Source organism: Semicossyphus pulcher, unplaced genomic scaffold (assembly GCF_022749685.1).
Source record: "Semicossyphus pulcher isolate SPU_LCO1_2020_fin unplaced genomic scaffold, fSemPul1.0.p SCAF_14, whole genome shotgun sequence".
NCBI classification, from domain to species: Eukaryota; Metazoa; Chordata; class Actinopteri; order Labriformes; family Labridae; genus Semicossyphus; species Semicossyphus pulcher.
The window spans coordinates 21,016,655-21,030,035 of record NW_027211648.1 but is presented as its reverse complement, the minus strand read 5'-3'; the positions used below and the strand labels follow the sequence as shown (position 1 = coordinate 21,030,035).

Sequence of the window (13,381 nt, the reverse complement as noted above, 5' to 3'; positions counted from 1 at the left end):
TCGCCTTTTATGTGCTGACGATATTTCCCTCCACCTATACTTGTGAGTCAAGCTTTTCCTCAATGAACGCCATCAAGACGCACAAGAGGAACCGCCTGACGCAAAAAAATCTGGAGAACTGCTTGCGGACTAAAGTGACATCCATATCGCCAGACATCCAAAAGATTGTGACTTAAGGAAGATGCCAGTTTTCCCATTAAGTGAGTAGCCTTTTAAGTTGAAGTTGTAAAATAGTTATATTGTTGCTTGATTTTATTTAAATAGTAATTTCCTTTTCGCTTTATTGCTCTGTAATTTCAGTAGCGCAGCGCATATGTCCCAAGTTCCCACCACAAGCCGGTGTGCATCAGAACTTGCTGCTTTTATTTTATTTTATTTTTTTGATCTTTGAGCCGAGTTTGTTATTTGTTTTAATTAAATGAAACAGATTTTGTACTATATCTGTTGCAGTGGCACACAGAGAGCAAGTTTTCTTTTTTCATCCTTTTTCTCAGATCGCACATGTGCCAAAAATTCCCACCTCAAGCCAGTGTGCATCCGAGGTCAAGCAGATGCTGCTTTATTTTATTTTATCATATTTTGTCAGTTAACAACTTTTGAATAAATGTGCTGAAATCTGTGTGGAACTGTCGTTTTTGTGATAGCAAATATAAATATATATATATTTTTTTTTTTTAAATCAATGTCATCTGGCGGGCCAGGTATTATTGGCGGCGGGCAACAATTTTGGCCCGCAGGCTGCCAGTTGCCGACCACTGCATTAAATGTTCAGAATACAAACTGAATACAAATGAACACTGGAATAAAATGCTTAACATCACTAGTGGACAATTTGGACATTTTACAAGATCTGCACATTTAATTAAACTGACAAATACTGTTTTCTCGTGGGTTTGCATATATGCCACAACATATGCATATTCTCCCATTTTGGGGCAGTACTGGCATTGGTATTTGGACCTTTACAAATGGGTTTTCGTAAGAAATCGTTTCTACAAATTGTTGAATGAAGCTGGAAGCAAAAAGAAAAGCAAGATTTCAATTTTTACACATATCAACATTTCGTTAAAAACACTTTGGAACACTTTCCAAAAGAGTGAGTTTCCCTAAAGGTGTAATTTCAGTATGCTGTTTAAGTTCTCTATCGAAGTTGAAGTACCCCTGTTAAGAGTGATACAACTTGCACTTTTATGATTCAGGAACTAGCAGTCACCTCAGCAACGAAGCACAGACCTACAACACTTCAACCTAATAATGAGAACAAAATAAAACGCCAAGGAATGCTGTTTTTGCTCACTAACATTATGTGACTCTAGTGTTAACTGTTAAGTGAAACTACAAGCCACCCCTCGGCTTTATTCAATTTAACATTATCTAAAAAGTTACTTGGGAGAGCGCTTTAGAAAAGCGCTGTTTTAATGTTGACAGTAGAGTAAAACTAGCTAGATAACGTTAGCTTCTTTTGCTCTTTTTGCCCACCAATAGTCATTATCCTGCCAGAATTCTTAACGTACTTTAATAACAACACTAAGTGAGGTGGGTTAAGATTTCAACAATATTCTTAATGTTGTGGTAACATGATCTGCCACCTAGCCAACAACCTCTCGCTTTGACATCACGCGTGGTTATGTAAAACACATATAATGGTGATTAAGCCTATGGCCAATTGATGAAAGCCTTTACATTGTAGTAGAATTATGTACTGGGTGTCTGTGCCGACATTCATAAAAAAAATCCCAAGCAGCGCCCAGTTAGTGATGCGTTTTCCATCACCCAGCAGTGGTTGGTCTGCCAGAGAGGGTAGGCGGAGCTAAGTGGATGCGTTTCCGGTTTCTGTAAATGTTGCGAGTAAACCATAATCTACTATGGCTGAAAAGATCGCTGACTACAGATACAACTTCAAAAATAAGTAAAAATCCAAAGAAGAAAAAAAATTGACACTCAGATGAAGGCAAACACTCTAAAAAGGAAAGCAACCATCAGCGAGGAAAAGCAAGATTGACAAAGGGAGCCAGTCGTAGACGTCTATTTAAATTGGGAAGTGTCCTCCCGCAATTCCTGTTCATTGCCATTAGGAGGCGCCCAAGAGAACGAAACTGAAATCTTCAAGATTGTTACTTTAAGTTGTGAAACTTTTTTATATAAATCATATATAATATGACAAAGAATCACCCATAACAACCACATGTATGTGCTTTCTGTCAGTTCAGAAGTTTTGCACCCCTCCATTTTCATCATTTGCCTCACTGGTGGTTTGAGTTCATGGTTCAGCACTGAAGGCAGCTATGTAATGTAGGCTATACTGTAACCTCTAGCCTGGCATGACAACATTGTAATTATCTTCATTTGTTTGGCTCTGATAAAACTACATGTGCACAGCTAATGGACAATTATTAGGTTTTACATTTACATTTGTAATTTGTGTGGTTTTGCACATGTTCTAGCCTACAGCAATGTATTTGAATCTGATTTTATCCAGTCAGTCAACCATATGTACACTGTTCAAAAACACATTTACATTTGCCCTATTCCCTGTGTACTAAAAGAGAGTCTTTCTGTCTCTCTCTCTCTCTCTTGCTCTCTCTCTCTCGCTCTGTCCCTTTCTTTTAACCCTTTTTTTCCCTACACTCACGATCACACATTACACAAAGCCTACACAAACCCATACACATACACACAAATGTATTCATTTCAGGCATTCTTGGTAAGGATAGATGTTCTGTCTGCCTGATGAATAAAGCATATGTGTCTGTTTCATTATCTATTTATGAGGTGTTAGATTCCAGGGGTTTAAGGGAGCAGAGTTTTACTGTTTCTTGCAAACAGACAAGAAAAGGCATGTAAAAGCTGTGTGTGTGTGTGTGTGTGCGTGTGTGTGTGTGTGTGTGTGAGGGATGACGTAGTAGCTGCTGAATCTGGTTTGGCAGGATTTCTTAGGGAAGGGCAAGAAAGTGAGAAAGCAGAGACAGAAAAGGGCTGAATAGTTTAAACTAGTTTTCATTTCCCTTTATTAACCTTACAGCTGTATGTAAATATTCTTCTGTTGGTGTCCACGTATTGCGATTTGATTATTGTGCCGGGTTCCAGCTGTAGGTAAGGTTTCTTTTTGTTTGATTTTCATTACCTTTACTGTGTCGCATGCTTAAAGTCACTGTGTTAAACAAAAGACAGTAGCCAATAGTGTTTTAATTCAACACAGATTACAGTTAATGTTATATCCTCATAAAACAAGATTGAAACGAGATGTTTTTTATTCAAACACAGGTGAAGTCACCAGTTTTCGAATTAAAAAACACGATGGGAGTAACGTCCTTTGCTATATGACTAAGAAAAAATGTCGAGGTTAGCAAGATATTAAGCAATCATTTTAAGGAAATGGGTACAAAAAAACAAATGTGGTGGAACTGTAGATTCAGCACACAGACAAGAGGAATGTGCTTTCCTGAAAATATAACTGTTCGCTACAGTTTTAATCCCCCAACAGCTACTGCCAAAAAAGAAAAATCTTAGAATCTAACATTGTCTTGTGGGTCAAAGCAGTTATGGATGGAACTTATCAGACCAGGTCTGATGTTTACTTAAAAGTAAATCTAGGAATGATATTACCTCAAGCCTCATTTCTTCTAAAACACATATTTAGTTTACCTTACTGGAAATTGAAGAGACAAACTAAGTGGTAGTTTAGTTATTTCAGAGTTTAAAGTGTTAACCCTGTCCTCGGAGATGAGCCACTCCTTTTCTAAAACCTAAATATTTTACTCTTTACTAAACAGCGCATGAGCTTGCAATGCTGCAGAACTATACAGGCTAAAGTATGTTGTTTCCATATGGAAGTCATTTCTGTTCACGACCGCTTACATTGTGGAATGTTAAAAATTGGGGGGTTATAACTTCAAGTAGGATCATTGAAAGAAAAACTACCCGCAAATGATTATACATAAATCTGTCAATTTTCTATAAAAACAATATCCTAACATATCTTACATTTATAGTAATTATTATATATAATAACAAACATATGTGTAAAATTATGTCAACATAGAAACAAATACAATTTGGAAAAAAATGTACTGATTATTTTCATAACTCGAGTCCTGGTTTGTTTTTTGAATACAAAGTAAATGTACTGCACTTATGTAGCTTTTTTTCTAGTTTTCCAAACACTCAAAGCTACTACATGCCAGCATTCATCCTTGCATTCCAAAATCACACATAGATGGCAGAGGCTGCTGTGCAAAGTGCCAGGCTAATCATCAGGATCTAATAGAACTGCATTCGAACACATGCACACACAGATGGCTATGCCTTCTAGACTAGATTCTAGATTTGAGGTTTAGTGTCTTACCCAAGAACATTTTGACATGTGGAATACATGAGCCATGGCTGGACCTCTGATCTTGGACTGATATTTAACCCCCTCTACCTCTGAGCTACAGCTAAGTAATTGCAACATACATTTGGTGAAATATTGAGTTCAATATTAATAATTTAATTTAAATACTGTCTGTCTGTGTGTACAATAGAAAAACAGAAAGATATATTTCTTTCTCAATGTTGCTTTTGGTGACAGAGACTATTTTCAAACACACACACACACACACACACACACACACACACACACACACACAACAACACACACTCACACACAAACAAACACAAACAAACACACCACAATAAACATAAACTAAGGGGTTATATTTATGATGGACTGTTTCACCTTAATAAACTATAAGCACCTTAATACTTTTACAATCACTCCAGAATTAGCATTGTGTTCATTCAGCAGCAGCAGACAAGGACATAGCAACTAAACCATAAGTAATTCTTACTGTACTGATCACTTAAAGCATCTGTGTGACCACAATAAACAGCGTCCAGGAAACAACACAGCACTCTAACATGCAGTTTGAGATTAAGCCTCCAATCATGGAAAAGTTGTGTTCGCTTTTAAATAGAAAATGCTGCCCTTCAGGGCACCGTGCAAGAACTGTGTCCAAATGCACAATAATTCTGTTTAAAAATACAGTCATAAACTAACTTAAAAATAATGTTATGATTACTCTTGGGGATAATGACTTCCGTGATGTGTGATGCTTGGACCACATATCCACACCAATAACTCCGGTCAGACTTAATTGAGATCACTTTACAATAAATCTTGAAAGTCAATGATTACATATTCTGGCTTGGTATTCTAACAAAGTAAAAGTGAAAAAACATAAACAAAAAAAAGATAAATACTGTAAGAAAAAACAAAGGGGAAGGAAAAGTAATAACACATCCACAATCAGAATTAGAATCAGCTTTATTGGCTACAGGGCTCTCTATCTACAGACAAAAATACAAAGCAATAAGGAAATAGGAAAGTAATGCAATGATAAAGAGTGCAAAAGAAGATAAATATAACAATGACTATATACACACATGAGACAGATGGTTCTGCAATATTTACAGTAGAAAAAAATATACAGTATATATAGTTGCATAGTTATGTGTGCAACAATAAAGTGAACTGCGATAATAGGAGGCATTAGATATTTCTAATTTTTAAATAAATATTGAATCAGATTTATAGTGGGTACAGATTGCATGTTGCAAATTAGTTTTGAAGTCTCTGTATAACCTTTCCATCAGTGGCAAATACTGAAGCGTGCGTGACATATATAAATTTAGGGCCTATGGATATGATATTTACCAAGTAGTATCAATCAGTTAATTGTCTGTTGCAATGTCTTGTTTTTATTTTCATAAAATATGATGATGTCTTTAGACACCAAATATCTACCCCATTTAGAGCAAGACCCCTTCAAAAATTGTAAAATTTCTCTAGGAATAGCTAACCATTTGATATGCTTTATATGTTACAGGAAAGTTTCTATGAATCAGAAATTCTTCATGACTTAGAAGTTGTGAATTTTCCTTTTGCAAGTCAGCAATGAAGATTATATCCCTGTCAATCCAATTTTGCAAATATAAAGGTTTTTTCTTCCACGTAAGAAATTGCTCGGTTACAGTAACCTTGGTTCTTTGAGTGAAGAAAGTATCTCTCTCAGTTACATATTCCATATGTACAGGGAATGATTCCCCTGCCATCAGGGTACATGGATACTTCTTTAAGATACACCGGCTTGCCCGGCCACGCTCACAGTTGTATTACACCAAGGCCCTGACATGGCATAACATGGACCGGACCTGCTTGACCTCCTGCTCTTCTTTGGGAGTGGAGAGTGAACATAGCTCCACTGACCAGGACAGGTGGAACTCTGATGGAAATACCCGCCCAGTCGAGCAAGAACCTGCAGCAGTCACTCTGAACAGACAGAGTGCCTGGAGCTCACCTATCCTTCTGGTGGAGGTTATGGCCAACATGATGGCTGTTTTAGGAGAGAACCATTTTAATTCTGCAACCCCCAGGGGCTCCAAGGGGGGATGCTGAAGTGCTCTGAGGACCAAGTCTAAGTCAATAAAAAGAGTGACGGTCTTGTCCTTTGAACCATTAGCCTCTGGGCACCTCTGAGAAACTGGGAGATCAGGGAACAGTCATTCGCTTTCAGCATGTATTAGTCTACATGACCTTCCTTGCTGCCACTATCCCTGTAGGGTTATGGCTGACTTCCCATCTCCAGCTGGGTCTCCAGAAATGCGAGGATATTCTGGGCTATTGCTGCGTAGGGATCCACCTGGCGAGCTCTGCACCATGTGGTAAACACCCCCCAACAGTACGAGTACACCGCCCCAGTAGATGGGGCCAAGGCCTCCTGCAAAGTTCTCACTACAGGCTCTGACAAGCCTAGTGCTAGGAGGCTATCTCATCGTGGGATCACTGAGAACCGTGCCATGTGGGCAAAAGCTGATCCATCATAATGAGTCTCAACCCTTCCACTTACCTCCTCGGAGGAAAGGCTAGAGGACAGTGAAAGGGGGAAAGGCGTAAAGCAGACTTGGAGTGCGGGAAAACAAGAGTTGGCAGTGTGGAAGCACACAGGTCTACTCCTCTACCACCTGGGGATGGAACCTCCACTTCCCTGGGTGTGGGCCCCCTCTTGACATGTCTGCTGACATGTTCAATTGCTCTGCTATAGAGGTCTTCACAAGTCCAAATTTTTGTGCCCAAGCACAAAGAGACCCAGAAATGCTTACCCGGAACCGAACAGGATCCGTCTATTACTTGAAAGCTGGGACCCTGACCCGTGCATAACTGAGAAATGTCGGACCCAACCTTAGCCGGGTGAAAAAGACCCGACCAGCACCGACTTCACAGTTGGTTGCTTTTAACAAGTGACTGTTAGTCACTTGTCAAAATAAAACTTTTTGTCCTACCTAATGTGACGTAGCCTTCTCCCCTGTGCCTGGCAATGCACATAATCCATCCTCCTTGCCAAGAAAGTTCATAAAATGCATCCAAAGTGTCTGTTATCCATGTCGTGTTGATAAAAACAGCAATGCTAATCCACTAGTTATTTCAGATTAAAAGTCCACTTGCTGTCACGCAGACTGAAATGCATGGCTTGTTTAGAAGCAGCATTGCCATTTTGTTGCATCTAGCATAATAAAGATAACTTTGACTATTTGTCCTTTTGAACAATGATAACGATTACTCTTTGCCATGGTTGCTAACGTTAGCATATCTAGTTTGCCATCATCTGTGTTGTCCGAGTCTGACCTGTGATCTGACCCTTCACCTCCTGAGCAAAAGCAACTGGGCACTTTCTAATCACAGCCTGGTCTTCCAGAATCCGCTCGGGTATTACACATAATGTTGAACAGACCCGGAACCCGCGGTAATAGAATAAGTCCCAACCCGGAACTGGTCCTAGGGTTCTGGTGAAGATTGTGGAACATGCCCAGCCCTGAGTGAGCAGAAACAGGGGTGAGCCCACAGTCACAGCCTGGTTACCAGTTTGCCTTGCTGTCAGTCCTGCGTAACCACCAGCTTGATCTTGTGGGTGCTCTGTGGAGAGGCCCAAGCCCAACAGGCACCGTTGGACAGGCAGCATTTATAGGAGGGAGAGAGGAACTAACTGTAACATGGCTGCCATTAAGCCCATGAGTCAAAGACAGAGCCTCCAGTTGACCCGAGAATTCAGAACCAGGCCCAGAAATGTTGGCAACTGGGAAGGCTGGAGCTTGCTCTTTTTGTGATTCAAGTGCAGCCCCAGGCTCTGAATGTATTCCAAGAGCAAGGCCACATGACACTTTCATTGCTCATCTGAAACCGCACAGACTAGCCAATTACTTGAAAGCTGGGACCCTGCCCCATGCATAACTGAGAAATGTCGGTATGTTTCTGAGTGTGTATGTGTGTATACCGGTGCGTGAGCCTCATGCCTTGTCTGCGGAAGTGGCCTTGTCTGCCCTGGTAGTTTAGGATCCAGGGCAGAGAGATGCCAGATCGACAGGGAGTCAAGTTGTTTGCCTGCTGTGATTTGGCTTTTGTGGCCTGCACTCAGCACGGGACCTCCCTAGATGCGTTAGCTTGCAAGCACCTTGAGCAATACATGCAATACATTGACATTGCGTTTCACTTTCCCTACTGGACTTTTTCACTGAGCGTGTTAGCTGGCCCCCAGCAATACATTCAGGGAACTCTGGCATCCGCTGACCACCGCTGATTTCCACCGGAGGCAGAGAGATGCCATCACGACTTTGAGTCAAGGTTTTCAACCCGCCGTTAGCCAGCTATCGGGGCCTGTGCTCAACATGGGACCCCACCAAATGCCCACCAAAAACATTTGGTTTTTTGGTTTAAAGTTATTTTCTTTCTTATATATTTTCGGTGATGTGAATTCCAAGACATTTAATATATTTTTTAACTAGAATGTTGCAAATAACAGTTTTATTTGTATCATTAACCATTAGAATTTCACATTCCGTATTATTTAAATATAAACCAGAAGCCAGAAACCTGAATCTGTTTCAAATTTCTAGTTGAATGCACAAACATGCTTTTTGCTGTAGGACTTCTTTTCTCACCTTTTCATTTTATTTTTCTGGTTAATTTTTCTGGAGTCCCAAGTTCCATCCTAGGCTGGACCGCTCACTCTTCTCTTTCATTTGGAATCCAATTCCTTGCACTTATTTTTTTACTTTCTTGTGATCTTCCTTTCTCATTTGTGCTACACTAGGACCTTGGGCAGTCCAACAGCCTGACCGAAATGAACAGCATAAAAAACCCAGTCTTTAATGAAATAATAGGGAATTTACTGCAGTTTCTTACTTAAGAGCCATCTACAATTGAGTCTACTGCATTTGTTAAGTGTTCCACAGTCATATCTGCACAATCCAAGCTTCATAAATACTTGCCGGATAGTCCAGTCCATTGTGGTCATAATTCTTTATACACCATCATGGTTTGAAGAAATAAGTGATTCCACACATACTATAGGACCATTAACCCAGAAAAAATATGTCAGCAAGCTTTCGCAGTACTCCATTTGTCAAAGTATATCATCAAAAAACCTTGCAGACATGACATTTTTCTAAACATCCTCTGTCCTGACTGATCTTCTATTTAGTTTGGACAATTTCAAACAAGCAAATTAATGGTCAGTATATTATAGCAGCAACAGTATATTAGACACACACATTGTGTGTGCAGTTGTTATGTTGCACAGACTTATTTATGTAAACTACTTGCATCTGTTGGATTGGGCAAGATACGGTAAATCCTTAACCACAGTGAGTCAAAATTTGACCCTATTATCATAATAGAGAGCAAAACCAATTTTAAGCAATTTCTAAGAATATCACACAAGTAACTTAGCTATTATTTGTTTTTATGTTTTGGAAATATAGAAACATGATACTATTTGCTTTCTTCCTCTCTTTTCAAGGGTGTGTTTGTGTCTGTCAACTGGGCCAGTGCAACAGCAGGGATGAACTGGTCAGGACTGGAGAGTCTGCTTAGTGGAGTCAATAAATACTCAACTGCATTTGGGAGGATTTGGCTGTCCATGGTGTTTGTGTTCCGTGTCCTGGTTTTTGTGGTGGCCGCACAGAGGGTTTGGGGTGACGAGAGCAAGGATTTTGTGTGTAATACTCGGCAGGTAAGATAGATGGAACAAAACAGCTTTTTGAACTTTTGTACCTTTTAAAGGTTATTCCGTTTATTGGAAAAATTACTTCAACTTCTATCTGCTTTAAAAAAACATTCATAACCCAGACCAATATGACAAGACCGACAGCAGTGTCTAAATCCTCTATGAGAGCTTGTCTGTGGTTGTTGTAAAAATTGAGGGGGGGTGGGTGGGGGGGGCACTCTGCGAAATAAATTCCAAATGAATTTCAGAATGACTTTTCGAAGAAATAGTCTGTTAATTTTTTGAATAGTCTTGAGACTAAAAGTAAGGATATCTCAAGCTCTGTTGTTTTTTTAACTCAATTATTTTGTGTTACCCATAAAAGCACAAAAACAAATCCACAATTACTTTTTAAAGATGAGTTATTTAGTGCAGTCCGCCTAAAAAGTTCTTTTTTAAAGCCGACAGATTATTATTATTATTATTTCTGGCATCAAAGCAGTTTTAATTTTTTTTTTACTCTGTTTACAGCCTGGTTGTACCAATATCTGCTATGACCACATCTTCCCCATCTCCCATATCCGTCTGTGGGCACTGCAGCTGATTTTTGTAACCTGCCCGTCTTTGATGGTAATGGCTCACGTTAAATATCGTGAAGGAAAGGACAAAAAATATGTGGAACTGCACCATGGCTCTCACCTGTATGCCAACCCAGGCAAGAAGAGAGGGGGGCTGTGGTGGACCTATCTTCTGAGTTTGGTATTCAAAGCTGGATTCGACACATCATTTCTTTACATTCTGTATCGGATATACCATGGATATGACTTGCCCAGGTAACACTTGTATCATTACTTTTCAAATGGTAAATGTATCATCTTTTATATTACAGGAACAAAATTGAATACTGAAAAGAGCTAATTTACTCTTTACTTTTAGGTTATCCAAGTGTTCACTTGACCCATGCCCCAACACTGTTGACTGCTTCATTAGTCGTCCAACAGAGAAAAAGATCTTCATGCTGTTTATGGTTGTATCCAGTGCACTGTGCATCTTCATGTGTTTCTGTGAGATGATATATCTCATTGGCAAGCGGATCACGAAATTGCTAAGGGTCCGCAAGGAAAATGAGAGGCTACTATTTGCTGAGCAACATGAGCTTACCAACATCGCCCCACCCAGGTCTCAATATCGTAAAACTGACCCAACACTGGCAGAGAGCCAGATGAGCTTAAACAGGAGGGAAAAGGCCAAAGAAGCTGGTGTAACTACAACGCTGTAGGACTCAGAGGTCACTAAACCATGAGTTTGTTTCTAATGGGTGGCTACACAACAGGAACACAAGTTACACAATAAAGTCAAAACCAAGCAACGGTAAAGGGACATTCTTGTGAAAAGTGATCCTGTGATCCAGCTAAACATGAAACATTCATGACCCCTGTTGAAAGGAACTCCAACACTGGCTGTCTTTATATTGTCTATTGGACACTGTTAAAGAAGAGGACTACAAGTATTACTTTGTTTTAATATCACATTTCTTCTTTTGTACCATCTCTAATCAACATAGTCCTGACTGTATGTAGAGAAATATCCAGGACTTGGAATCTGATGTTTTGTGTGAGTGTATTGTTTATATTGTGTCAACATCATTATTTCATTTTAGTTTAAAGCCTTTACACCTTTGACAGAAGCAAAACAAATTGAAAATATATTTGAGATTGACTTTTTGAAGAAATACCTGTTACTTTTTTGAAGAAGCACTGCAGGTAAGGTAATACATTTAGGAATCCTACTATATGTGGTTAATGGTTAATAGTTAGTTTGGTATGTATTATTTAGTAACTAGGACTGTAACACTCAACTCACAATACAATACAATTCATGATGTTGGGTTAACAATACTTTTTGAGATTAAGGTCAAATTTAGAATGCATATGATTCTTTAATTCAACTGTCAGACAAAAACAATGTTAAATTGACAGCTGTGCACTTTCAGAAGTAGCTTAAACAACTTTAGACTGAGAATGAAACAAGAATTTATTTTCTGCCTCATGGTTTTTTGTGTATTCTATTATTATTTTTGCGACATGAAACCATCAAATCAAATTCAAAATCAAATTTTATTTGTATAGCGCCAAATCATAACCAGAGTTATCTCAAGACACTTTACAAAAAGAGCAGGTCTAGACCGACTCATGGTACAAAAAGTTCCTGTTTCCACTGGAGTGAGGTTAGTTCATCCTGGTGCTTGCCGTTAAATGTAATCCCTACACCAGTGGATGCAGCATTCAGCTGTGAGTGTGATTTCAAAACATAGACTGTATAAAAAGATAAAATAACTACATGACCGCTCCCTAAAGTGAAGCCAAGACATCTCTGACACCCCAAATTTAAAGAATCAAAATACACCTCAAATAATGTTTTTTCAAACATGGTTTCTGTCATTTTTATCATGCTGATGTATGTTCAAGTGTTCATTTTTCTCAGAACTTTAGTGAGTGATTTTTTGAGACTTGACTTGACTTGAGACATGATTACTCTGATGACTTGAGTGTGTCCACAAGATTGAATGGTAGCTGTTAAATATAAAATGATATAATTCAAAATTTCTGTCTAAAACTGGGAATCTTGATTGGACAACTCGATAAGTTTCCACCGTATGTGATTGTCATGATTGTCAGTCAAACTCCTCGCTATGGCAAAACGCAACGACTTTATATATAGATGGACAATGCGTCTCCATCTGCTCCCATTGTACGTAATTGATGCCAAAATAGCCCCTGCGATAGGCGCTGCCATCTTGCGATGGTGATGTCATACGGAGCCAGAGTCTGCGCAGTAGAGATCGGCGAGTGAAGCGGCGGTAGCCACTTCCGCTAATCCAAACAACACTTAACTTACCGAAAAACAGCAAGGATCCCGCACACCGGCGTGTTTAACAGCAGAATAACTTCTCTGTGTTGGTCTGAGGTTAACGTTCACAGGTATGGAAAATTCAATGACTGTAGTGATTGTTTTAGTTACGTTTCTACTCGTGGATCGTCCTCCGCTCTGCTCACCCGGAACTGATTGGCTGCAGGAGCCTAATTTGTCAACAGAGCTGTCAATCATCATTTTGACAGCATCAAATAACTAATTAAAAATAAACTTGTCAGAAAAATGAACACTTGGACGTAAATCAGCATGATAATAACTAGCTATAATGACAGAAACCATGTTTGAGAAAAAACTATCGGGCGTGTATTTTGATTTTATAGTTTGAACCATGTCCCACCTGTTAACATGGAGGAGGCAGGCTTTATGACCTATCTGCAGCCAGTCAGCAGGGGGCGCCCGAAATGTTTTGGCTTCACTTTTGGGGAGCT

At 39.4% G+C, this 13,381-nt stretch overlaps 1 protein-coding gene across 2 annotated transcripts; it reads left to right on the top strand.

The window, feature by feature from the left end:
• The first annotated feature begins 2,959 nt into the window (after positions 1 to 2,959).
• Positions 2,960 to 12,063, top strand: gjb9a (gap junction protein beta 9a). Of its 2 annotated transcripts, none has more exons than XM_069661883.1 (4): positions 2,960 to 3,089; positions 9,834 to 10,046; positions 10,551 to 10,852; positions 10,956 to 12,063. In XM_069661883.1, the coding sequence occupies exons 2-4, from the start codon at positions 9,876 to 9,878 to the stop codon at positions 11,296 to 11,298; spliced, it is 816 nt and encodes a 271-aa protein (XP_069517984.1). In that variant the 5' UTR covers positions 2,960 to 3,089; positions 9,834 to 9,875; the 3' UTR covers positions 11,299 to 12,063. The 2 variants fall into 2 exon arrangements, with proteins under 2 accessions (XP_069517984.1, XP_069517983.1); XM_069661882.1 differs by having other exon boundaries at positions 2,960 to 3,093.
• Positions 12,064 to 13,381: the final 1,318 nt, after the last annotated feature.

Bases quoted from the DNA above. Each gene is read 5' to 3' on its own strand.
- gjb9a (XM_069661883.1), top strand. From the start codon at position 9,876: ATGAACTGGTCAGGACTGGAGAGTCTGCTTAGTGGAGTCAATAAATAC. The intron at 10,047-10,550 runs GTAAGATAGATG...CTCTGTTTACAG, and splicing joins TTGTGTGTAATACTCGGCAG to CCTGGTTGTACCAATATCTG. The intron at 10,853-10,955 runs GTAACACTTGTA...CTTTACTTTTAG, and splicing joins CATGGATATGACTTGCCCAG to GTTATCCAAGTGTTCACTTG.